Genomic DNA, 12,365 nt, shown 5'->3' with positions numbered 1-12,365 from the left:
AATTACATATATATAACAATTGTATAGTACTAGAATAAATAATACCTGACTAAAATTATCTGCTTTTTGTTTGACATCAATATCCATCAGGTTACAATTACATCATATGACACAACTTACGCCAGTGGGGAGATCCTCTCAATGTAACAATGAAACATATAATTAAATATCCATGAGTGTATTCCTGTTGTGGAACTGTTCACAGGATATATCTATGATGTCAGTGGTTGAGATTTCGACCTTTAATGTCATAGATAAAGGGTATGCGTTAATTGCGAATCTAGTTTGGAGAGTCCTATTGGAGACACTATTATCTGTAATTATGGGCGGCTTGGGGCATGGAAGGGATTCGGGAATGTTGTGTTAATTATGCGTGCGTGAAGAGTTATGTCAGCTCTAATGGGAAATATGATAGATATAGTTCCTATCATTATAATCAAACTCAATTATAGTGATTATCATTATCATCAGTGAAGGTTCCCATCATTACTTAAATTGGCCTGTAATTTTTGAAAAGTAAGAAAAGTATATTTACTCAGTTTTTATTAGAAGTTAGCCCACCCGAAAAATCTGTAAAGAGGAATTTTGCTTAACTGCAGTCAACACATTTTTTTATAATGCTAAAAATTGTAGTTTTACTCATTTTAAAAATATGGACCCACTAACAAAACACTCTGTAGAGATAAAAAAAATAAGTGATATACATACAGTTCGGTTCATGATAATATTATCGTATGTAGAAACCGGTGTATTTCTACAAACTAGGACAATGAATGGCCAACCTTTCCTGTCTCACATATGTCCAACATTAGATGATACCCTGTGATTGAGTAGTTCGAGTAAAATGTGGGCCAACATTCGTCACCCTCTAACAACCAGTTAGTAAGTGAGCAACAATTCACTCACGTCTCACAGTCGTAAAGCAAAATACACTTATACATATATACTTATCAGCCTACCCCATCTGTATTTAGAGTTACCTCCCTTCGAAACTCGAATCACTCATAATGCAGTTTCGCCAACTATTTTCTACCCGTGTAAGCCACACTACCATTGTATGCTAGGTAACTGTTTACTTACAGAAATGGAAATGGTACAAGAGGAAGCATCTGAATCTGACAAAGATTCCAATCAAATTGCCGCAGCAGCATCCCCCCAAAACGTGGAGCTTGCTCTAACATCCGACCATGACAGAGCATCAAGGTAAGAAATGTGTCAAACGGTTACTTATATATACTTTGAGACGGTTCTTAAAAGTTTTTAAAAAACTGGATTATGATTGTGTATGCGATAGGGCTGGCTATCGTTATAGGTATTTGAGATCGATAATCGTTAACTAAATATCGATCGATAATCGTTAACTAAATGTCGATCGATTGTCGATAAATATCGGAGCAGTAACTTTGAGCAAAAGATGTCTGAAAGAAGTGTCCACTAAACGCCAACAGAAACGTTACGCTCCTTCCCTAATGACGGAAGTACCTATGTTCAGCTGGCGTTGTGATGCGTGGATGTCTACTTTTTGCTCTGTCTACGGTGACCCCAGTCTCTCTGAAGCCCTGAATAAGCCTTATAACCGTGATACGGTGGCATCCGAGGGCGTTGGCAACAGCGTTGCATGTCGACCCCATCTACACCATCCCAATGGCTCTTTCTCTCTTTTCAGCTGTTAATCGTGGCATCTTTTTCGTACTTGTATAAACAAAAAATGGAAAAATGTTACTTTGCAAGCAAAAATGTTAACAAAGATAAGTTTAGATGTTCCTAAACACTTTTTCACAAGATCAAAGACACGTTTTACTTGTCTTCACTAATGCAAATCAGCAGAAAATGTTTTAAAAGACTGAAATCATAGGACTGATTATTTTACAATTTTACACACTCTACAACAGTTGTTTCTTGTTTTAATAGTTGAAAATGGTGACTATAAATGGTTTATCATTGTCTCAAACACAAATCTTATTTCAACCTTTCTTTTGGACATATATATCACTGTTATTGGTATATTTCGGCATGGTCGAAAATATGACAATTTAACTCTTCTGAAAAAGATGCTTTTCACCTAAACATGAATGCATTTGAGAATTTGTTATCGTGATTTGCACAAAGCTGTGTTATTAAGCTTCCTTGTAAACTAATGCCTTCTAACGAATCTTTGATAAGTTGTAAGTAATTCATAAAAGAAGGGGAGGGTAACGTATCTACTGGCGTGTTGTGTATATATTTCACACCACTGGTGAGTGCTGACATGTCTATGCATGGGTTACAATAGTCCGTTTGACTCAAAAGCGGACCGATGAATTGCAATCTAACTCGAAAATTACTAAACATATAATACTCAATGAAACACTGATCATAAAACTTTGACAAAGTTCACTATTTGTTACGAGGGAGGACTGCAAAGAGAGGAACAGCCAAGTGTACGCGGAGCACGTGCATGGGTGCCGACAAAGTTATTGAATCATTTACCTGTGCTGTGCTGTCTCCATCCTTTCTCGCACACCTGGCTATTCCTCTCTTTGCACCCCTCCCTCGTAACAAATAGTGAACTCTGTCAAAATTTTAATGATAGTTTGTTAAACACCTTTTTCTTTTTACCATATAAATTCTGCAAAAAAATCACAGAGTTGGTCTGATGTTTTGACTATGATCAGTGTTTCATTGAGTACTATACTGGGACTCTCTATTACCCCGGGCTCTCTATTATCACGGCACGCGAAAACATCGGGAAAGTAGAAACACCACGCCCGGCATCGGCTGTTTACATATGCAAATTACGTAAAATATATTCATCGCTCTTGAAAAAGTCATTTTTTTCATTAGGATGTCATGTCTAATCGTAGAAATAGTAAAACATTCATCTTTTCAGTAAGTTCTGGAACATTTTGAAACTAGTATGACCCCACAGGCCCCCACTGCGGGTCAGAAAATCGATAAACTAAGCCCTGGTTTACATCTATAGTCCGTTTGACTCCATTTTAGACCGATGAATTGCTCACTAACACAAAATCTAATAAATGCAACACAATCAAACTTTGCACAGTCACATGAAATCGACAGACCCACTCTGATGAACTGTGTCATAGTTTTGGAAACCAGAATAAAAATTGCAATTCATCGGTCCGATTTTGAGTCAAACGGAATATAACAAAACAGTGCCCAGAACCTACTTTAGAAGCAGCCCTTGATTAAACCGAACTTTGCGTATTGTGTGAGTAGATTAAAACTTTATTCTATCACAAAAGTTGATGTACGATATTATAGATGACACTATTTTGATATCGATAATCTTTAATACGTTTTCCTGTCGACGATATTTCCGATTATCGACCTTTTTCGCTAGCCCTAGTCTGCGGTGATTATTATATGTAACTTATAAATGTTGTTGATTAAGCTTAAATATAATTTCCCAATCAAGTTCCAGTTAGCGCGGGAGTGGTGGGGTAGCCTAGTGGTTAAAGCGTTCGCTCGTCACGCCGAAGACTTGCGTTCGATTCCCCACATGGGTACAATGTGGGAAGCCCATTTCTGGTGTCCTCCGCCGTGATATTGCTGGAATATTGCTAAACAGCGGCGTAAAAAGAAACTCGATCACTCATTCACTCACTCACTCCAGTTATATTACATTCCGGTATATTCTACATGTGGCCCATTATAAAAGCATATCTCAATATCTAAAACAGTACTTCTAACGCTTTGTGTGTCGGATGTAATTAAGCTTGATCATCATCCGTTTCCTTTCCCAGGACTGAGACACCGGAACTGACGTCATTGGCCAAGGTAATAGTACTGGCATTCTGTATGTGCAACACATTCCTCAGTGTCGGTTTTGCCGTCGGTCTTGGAGTCGTGTTTGTCGAAATCCTCGATGTCTTCGACGCCAGCCGTACACAGACTTCACTGATGCAGTCCTTGTGTTTCGGCCTTATATTTACAGGAGGTATGCGTTTGTTTGGCCGATTGGTTTCTATTCATTACGTTTTCCAAAATTAATCAAAGCAATACTCCACTAACTTTTGGTGTACAGGTTTGTTAAGAATTCGCCAATTTTCACTGATTTTTATCATTTATTGAACTCATGACAATTATCTTTTCAACGTTACGTTTTACAGTACATCAGTTCATGTGTAAACAGTACCTTTAAACAGTATGGAATATTTTGCAAAATGTAGTTTAGAACAGTTGCCTGAAGTAAGTGGCTATATTAACACTAGTGAGTCTAAACGTTTGAAAGGAAGTATATAAGTTCACTAGTCAATATCCTACGCTCATGTACCTTAACAATCCTAATCAATAAAATATAATATATGATAATAATACCTTATGATAAAAATACCTTTCAAACTGTAATTTTGAAATGTTTGCATGATAGCATATTAATCGTATATTAACCGTTGCTATAATCAGTAAACCAATTATTAGGTTTGTAACTTTTTGTTTTTCTGTTTTGCTTTATTTTTCCATGTCTGTATTTTCTCATATCCCAAGGAGATATGTCACATTTAGTACACAAGGAAAGATATTTGTCGAGCTTTGGCAAACAGCTTTAAATGTGTAAATGGGTAACAGACATGATGTTATTCTGTATAGCAATAGACTCGCATTATTTACTTTAACAAAAAATACTTTGGGGATATTCCATTTTGGGGGGATATTTGGAAACCAGGTTGGATAATAGGATATAGATTTAGAATATGATTATTTCATTGACAACGTGTTGTGAATTTCGTGCAAACATTGCAATTTGAAACTACATTGAAACGTGTCAGTGTGCTGCTGTACACTTCAGTGATAAAAACTGGACTGAAAGTTGTCCTGATATTGGTTTAAACTCAATTAAACGTTTTGGATCTCAAGTCAGGAACGCCAGGCGTTTCTCACGTCGGAACGGCGACGTGCATTTTGAACGTTGGAAGCTGGAACAAGACAGGGCGTTGTGACACGAGCTCTCAACGTTTCACAGTCAGTAATTACCAGATATCGTCAGATATTGTCAGCCAAACAACGTTGATGACAGACGTCGATCTGGTAGACCAAGGGAGACAACTGGTGCATAAGGTCGTTTCATCAGAACGATTATGTTACGAAACCATGGTCAAAGTGCCATCAGAGACCATATTATAATCTAATATATGGTCCCTGGTGCTATTCACAAACCTAATGGTGTTAAGTGATTAACCAGACGATTCGTAATGATCTACACAGATCTATGGAACCTACATGCCCAACGTCCTCGGGTTGTCCCACGACTGACGGACTGTCACATTACTGCATGACGCCGTTGGTGTCAAGATCAACAGCACCTGACCAGCCGTCGATGGGCAGACGTTATGTTTCGGGACAAATCAAGATTTACTTTGGACTTCCCTGACAGGCGCAACAGAGTGTGGCGTAGATGGGATGGGCGTTATCAGGCCTTGAGATAATTATAATGATTTTCTTGAGGCGAGCTCAGTAATGGTATGGCTGTGACTGTCAGAACACCTTTACATGTTTTTCACGGACGTGTCACTGGGCAGTACTACAGTACAGCATCCTGGAGGCACACGTGGTGCTATTTGCGCGCCATCATGGACGTCGTGATGTGTTTCACGATGACAGCGCAAGAACACATAGGGTTCGTATTACTATTGAGTATCAACAACTGGTACCCGTGAAGATCTGGGTTAGAATTGATCTTCAGTAACCCATGCTTGTCGTAAGCGGCGACTAACGGGATCGGGTGGTCAGGCTCGCTGATTTAGTTGACACATGTCATCGGTTCCCAATTGCGCAGATCAATGCTCATGCTGTTGATCACTGGATTGTCTGGTCCAGACTCGATGATGTACAGAACGCCGCCATATAACTGGTATATTGCTGAGTGCGGCGTAAAACTAAACTCACTCACTCTACAACTGGAGAACATAACCACCTTGCAATGGCCAGCACTGAGACCAGACTTGTCACCCATCGAACATGTCTGGAATATCCTTGGATGGCGATACGCCCCTTCAAGAATCACCGACCACTCTCAACAAGTTTGAGCCCTGCAAGAAGAATGGGATGGAATGAACCAAGTTGAAATTGGACGTTTGATCAGGAGTATGCCTCATCGAATCTGGGATTGGCTTGAGAACAGATGCTGATGTACGCGATATTAATCCGTTTGACTTGTCATGGTAAATGACGTGATGGACAAGAGGGCGTTCTGGCCCATCATTTAACAAAATCTATGGTTATATAACGTTCAACGACTGAGGCAAATGTCAGATGTTCCTGTTAAACTTTTTATTTCATTAAAGATAAAACAAAATATCAATAGTTCTGAAACCCTTTTATTGGTTATCATTATTATATTATACTTTTGTTTTTATCAGTTTTGTGACTTATGTAACCTAGCTAGTTCTCAAAATATTGCAATTTTTCTCCTTGCATAATAGTAACAATACAATACATTATGTGTATGTGATAATGGTGATTTATAAGCTTCTCTGACTTTTACAACTTTTGATTCTCAATAACAAAAAGAAGTATTTGTTTTATTCATTACAGCTCTAGTATGCGGACCAATAGTCGCTAAGATTGGCCCAGGAAACTCTGTGGTATTGGGTGGTATATTATCCATGGCTGGATGCGTTGGAGCTACGTTTGCCCCGGGCGTGAATGTTCTCATCGTCACAGTAGGAGTTATAACAGGTAACGCTTACAGGGGGGCGGTTGGGCAGTCTGGTGGGTAAAGCGTTCGCTCGTCACGCCGATTACCCGGTTAGATTTACCACATGGGTGCGATGTGTGAAGTCCATTTCTCATATCCAGTGATATTGCTGGAATATTGTTGAAAGCGGCGTAAAGCTACCAGAAATGGGCTTCTCACACTTTGCCCAAGGATCCTGGTCCTTCAGTGTGACGCTTTAACCATTAGGCTCTCCATCGCCCCCGTACGTATATGGAAGGGACTTCACTAAATACTGACAAAGAATTTAATACAATTGCAGCATAGAACGAAGACTCGTTCATTACTAGACTTATACCGTTTCTAAATAAACTGATTATCTCGATTTACTTCTGTTGTACAGGCATCGGGCACTGCTTCTCCTATCTCTCGTCCTTCGTAGCAGTGGGTCGAGTCCTGACAGTGAGGAAGGGGATGGGTGTGTCCCTCATCACCGCCACTTCTAACCTTGGAGCGTTCGTGTACCCTCAACTCAACAGACTGGCTCTCGACGAATACGGATGGAGGAGCACCTTCCTCCTCTTAGCAGGCCTGAACTTCCATTTGTGCATTTCGGGACTGATACTCCGTTGCCTTACTAAACCTATATACAAAACCAAGTCTGAAAAAGATCCGAAGAAAAAATCTTTGGTTCAGGAGCTGCATCTTCATCTGTTTAAGAATGGACCGTTCGTGATCGTCCTGCTTCTTCAGCTCCCAATCTGGTGTTTTTACACTGGGGAAATCGTCTTCATCGTGGACGTTGCTGAAACCAGGGGCTACGACCTGGAAGCTGCATCCTTCCTCCTCTCTGCCCTCACTGTGGCCTACGTACCCGGGAATCTGGTGGGCGGGATGCTGCATACAGTGTTTAAAATACCCGGGCTCATCTCGTGTTCCATGGCCCTGGTTATATGCGGGCTGCTTAGCATTACCTTTGTGTACTTCAGTTCATACGCGGTGATGATGACGCTGGCGGTTGGCCATGGATTTCTACTGGCGGTTGTGGAAGTATCTGCTCCCATCATTGTGGAGCAAATGACTGATCCAGCATCCTATTCCGCTGCATTATCCTATCTGTTCGGAATCACTGGTTTCGCCGACATATCAAGTGGACCTGCCAGTGGTAAGTTAATGCTGAAATAGCTTTGGAAGGCGTTTAAGACAAGTTATCATTACTTGTAATATACTCTGTTATCGGAGTGACTGGGTATGGTTTAACGCCACTTCTAGCTATATCTCAGCAATATCACGACGGGGGACACCAGAATTGGGCTTCACACAATGTATCAATGTGGGGAATCCAACCCGGATTTTCAGCGTGACGAGCCAACCTTTTAACCCTTTAACCACTAGGCTACCCCCACAGTTATCGGATAGGTATCAGATAGGAAAGTCGCCTCGGGTTGGTCGACCTTATCATGACGTCATAATGGTAACATTTTACGTCACAGCTCATCTTGTTTTGGTTTGGGGCACACTCCGGCGCAGTGATGACTTAGCATAACATCACTGCCACAGGCAAATTTGCATATCTCTTGACCGGACTTTTCTCTTGTTTGTAAATAAACGCGCATATTTGTAAATCAAAAGAGACTGGCCTAATACAAGTTTTTCGGTGCGCTCTGCATAATGTTTTACATTGTTATATAGATACGCGTCTACAACTGCGACAGTAAGGTTGATGACAACACATTTTTTTATATTTAAAAGTGGCTACATCGTTTGCTCTCCGTAGGGTTTCGATGACAGCACGTGGAACCGCACAACCTATGTAAACAAAGAATCGCTACGCAAATGAAAATAGTGTGAGACGTTTGAGGATATTTTCACAGTGAAACTAAAACATTCTATCGAATATGTTTATTTAATGTGTTGACTCGTCAAAAATAAAAGTGCTACGAAAGATATATATACAATATATGGAACGGCCTTTCGTCACATCTCTCTGGCCTGCGGCAGAGGTACTATGCTGGTCGCATGGAACTCTGGGTAGGAGAGTGTGTTTGGGGTTGCCACACAAGAATTCGATGCCGTTAAGAAAGTAGATGTAATGTCGCGACAATATGTGTTTTCAGCTAGTGAATCTCTTCGTCATATGTGTCTTTGGCAGAGTGTACAGATTTTTATTACCCACGTGGTCAACGTATGGGTAGTTGCATACTAATCTCGTACGTCACACAAGTGTCGTATCGCGTTGACCTGTGCCGTAACGATGTTCACTTGAGGTTCTAACGATTTGATTGGATAACCGATGACCTCTCTAACGATGTGACTGGATGACAAAATTCTTCCACAACCTCTTTATGAAACCGGTTTCGGTTTGAAAGCATAAAAACAATAAAATATTCTATTTTGTCAATTTTATGCAGGTAAGACGTGGATAATAAATGGAATACCACACTCATTACATACGAATTTTACGAAACTCGAGACCTTCCTATGGTTTCTAACCTCGCTTTCGCTTGGTCAGATAGCATAGGAAAGATACTCATTTCGTATAATTCGTATGCAATGAGATCTCGTGTAGTATTCTCTATGTACGATCTGAACGTGTATGTATATTCATCGACTTTGGCCCAATCCGCCTATTAAACCCCTAACGTTATGCTCGTCATCGATGTAATAACAGGTAGTATTAAGGTGACGCCGCTTCTGAGAGAGAGAAACCCGACTTTACTTTAATCTCACCTCACCTCACCTCACCTCACCTCACCTCACCTCACCTCACCTCACCTCACCTCACCTCACCTCACCTCACCTCACCTCACCTCACCTCACAGGTAAATAACCAGTTCCAAGTTCCACAAAGCGATCTCAGAGCGGTGATAGTAATTCAGAGCGGTAATCGTAAGTCTATGTCAAGCATTAGAGATAGGATCACCTCAGCGTTAACATCACTTTGCTGAACGGGTTCCAGTCTCAAGTATGTTATGAGAGTGTGTTTTTTTGTAATTTGTAATATCACATTGATTAAGAGATAGTTATTATGGGTCACAATGTTTAATTTTTTAAGTGTGGGTTTTGGCTCGCATCTCGCATCATATATGTTCAATGGCAATAGTATAGTATTTTTAGCGGTACGCCTTTTGAGATAGCGCTTCAGAATTACCTGCCCTTGGCAATCTTTTGTTTTGACTTCCGGCTTTCATCATATCATGTATTTGAGAAAATCCCGTAACGTTCTGAGAGAATAATGATGGAGCCTAGCTTTGCTAGAATGCTCGAGAACTGTGTAAGAGCTATAAAAGGCTGGTTGTTGAGTACCGCGACACGGGACTTTTCAAATGACTGGATTTAAACACTGATTGACTGACCGTGCTTGTCTTGTCAACTGCTGTCATTGTAAACAGCCTTCAATCAGTATATCTGCTCTCATTGTTAATGTCGGGGCGGTGGGGTAGCCCAGTGGTTAAAGCGTTGGCTCGTCACGCCGAAGACCCGGGTTCGAATCCCCACAAGGGTACAATGTGTGAAGCCCATTTCTGGTGTTCCCCGCCGTGATGTTGCTGGAATATTGCTAAAAGTGGTGTAAAACCAAACTCAGTCAGTCAGTCACTGTAAATGTCAAGACTCTGGTGAGTTAAATATTTTATATTTGTGACCCAATATTTTACATTTGTGACAGAATTGCATTGTACTAGAAACCTGTATTGTCATTCATTGTAGCTTGCTCATTGTTTGTTCAACATATTATTGAATATTTTAGACTTGTCTGTGTTCTATTTTGCTGGTTCAAAGGGGACTAAACCTTTTGTCACGGCAAATTATTAACCGTAACAAAATACCTTGAAAACTTTGTTCAATCTACTTACAGGCGCCATCAGGGACGTGACAGGGAACTACCTGCTGATGTTTTACCTGGCTGGAGGATTTGCGATGCTGATGGCGCTTGTCTGCATTTGTCTGGAAATATGGATGCGGAGAAAAAGGATGGCGCCGGCTGAAACTACAATTTCCATAGAAACTGTTGATTCTTACTTATGAACTTAAATACATACATTCCTTTTAACCATTTACAGAGGATTACACTCTGGTGCTAGCCACATGGGATGATCGGGTTTATTTTGTTTGGGGGTTGATGCGGTATTAGCACAGAAATAGCAAATGCATGTTACTCAAAGATAGGACTTCAGTTCAGCATCAACAACATAACTGTGACAAATATTTGCCTGAGGTAATATATGAACTGACTGACTGAGTTTAATTTTACGCCGCTTTTAGCAATATTCCAGCAATATCACGGCGAGGGACACCAGAAATGGACTTAACACATTGTACCCATGTGGGGAATCGAACCTGGGTCTTCGGCGTGACGAGCCAACGCTTTAACCACTAGACTAAGGTTATATATGAAAGCTGTGGCGTAATGTACATTCAGTTTACATTGATTTACTCCACCTTTGGCAGGAAGGACGAAACCGTCTGTGTGTTTGAAGAACTGAGTTCAGTTTGCCACGTCTTAGAGCTCATAGGAATCTGGACATGGTGCTATCATGGAAACATAGTCCATGGCGACTGACATGGACAAACTATTGTAAATGACTTATCGCATATTTAGCGTTGAAGACGAGATATTTTCTCAGTCACACCTTTAGAACTTCCAAATATTCCAGATATTTCCCGAGACACATATTTTACAAATAAGTATTATATTATTACAAGTATTATAAAATTGTCAGATTCGCACAGCGCGAGGGTCGCAGGACGTCACATTGCTGCCTTATTTCTAACAATACAGTATGACGTACCTATTGTTCATGACATTACAACATAACACTAAACTGATTTCACAGACGATTCTGTTCAGGTTTTCTTTGTTTTCTTTCTTAAAATATTACTGCCTAGCCGCTTCTAAACCGATATGGGGGCAATTCGTCACTTTGTGATAAACCCCTGCAACTTGGCAACATTGTGGGTAATGGTATTACCAATAATTGTTAGGTGTGGGCCCGTCCACACAATCCAGTATGGCCGTCTTTTAGGAATGAATTATACTTTGAAAATGAATGTATTTAAAAAACCTCTGCTCGCAGCGGATAGTGACAAAGTAGTTGAGTGACTGAGTGAGTGAGTTAAGTTTTACGCCGCACTCAGCAATATTCCAGCTATATGGCGGCAGTCTGTACATAATCGAGTCTGGACCAGACAATCCAGTGATCAACAGCATAAGCATCGATCTGCGTAATTGGGAACCGATGACATGTGTCAACCAAGTCAGCGAGCCTGACCACCCGATCCCGTTAGTCGCATTTTACGACAAGCATAGTCGCCTTTTGTGGCAAGCATGGGTTGCTGAAGACCTATTTTAACCCGGATCTTCACGGGTCAAAAAGTAGTTGATGCTGCGTTGGGCAATATTCACACACTCGCCCAACACTGCACCTGAAAGTATATAACTGTAGCATAATTGGCTATTTATCTTGACTTAGATATTCTAAAGTGTAAAAATATGCATTTTGTTTTCTTCTACGACAAATTACGAAACGGCTACACTGTTGGGAGTAAAACACTTGAACTGACCTGCCGTCACCATGTAACTAGAGGCTAACACATTCAATCACTCAGAACAGTTTATCCGGATCTACACCCACCCCATGTTATCTGCTAAATCTCCCACAGATAACATGTATATACTCACTGTTATTGTCCTCAATGTATACTCATTGAA

The 12,365-nt window shown here is 40.5% G+C and overlaps 1 protein-coding gene across 1 annotated transcript; it reads left to right on the top strand.

The window, feature by feature from the left end:
• The first annotated feature begins 1,090 nt into the window (after positions 1-1,090).
• LOC124256486 (monocarboxylate transporter 6-like) lies at positions 1,091-10,681 on the top strand. Its single transcript, XM_046690474.1, has 5 exons — positions 1,091-1,203; positions 3,747-3,940; positions 6,535-6,678; positions 7,059-7,820; positions 10,512-10,681. Exons 1-5 carry the CDS (start codon positions 1,091-1,093, stop codon positions 10,679-10,681), a joined length of 1,383 nt encoding a protein of 460 aa, XP_046546430.1.
• Positions 10,682-12,365: the final 1,684 nt, after the last annotated feature.

Source organism: Haliotis rubra, unplaced genomic scaffold (assembly GCF_003918875.1).
Source record: "Haliotis rubra isolate DU_JTF1 unplaced genomic scaffold, ASM391887v1 Scf63, whole genome shotgun sequence".
NCBI classification, from domain to species: domain Eukaryota; kingdom Metazoa; phylum Mollusca; class Gastropoda; order Lepetellida; family Haliotidae; genus Haliotis; species Haliotis rubra.
The sequence above is the reverse complement of the archived record's forward strand: the minus strand, read 5'-3'. Positions and strand labels throughout refer to the sequence as shown.

Bases quoted from the DNA above. Each gene is read 5' to 3' on its own strand.
- LOC124256486 (XM_046690474.1), top strand. From the start codon at position 1,091: ATGGTACAAGAGGAAGCATCTGAATCTGACAAAGATTCCAATCAAATT. The intron at 3,941-6,534 runs GTATGCGTTTGT...TATTCATTACAG, and splicing joins CGGCCTTATATTTACAGGAG to CTCTAGTATGCGGACCAATA. The intron at 6,679-7,058 runs GTAACGCTTACA...TCTGTTGTACAG, and splicing joins CACAGTAGGAGTTATAACAG to GCATCGGGCACTGCTTCTCC.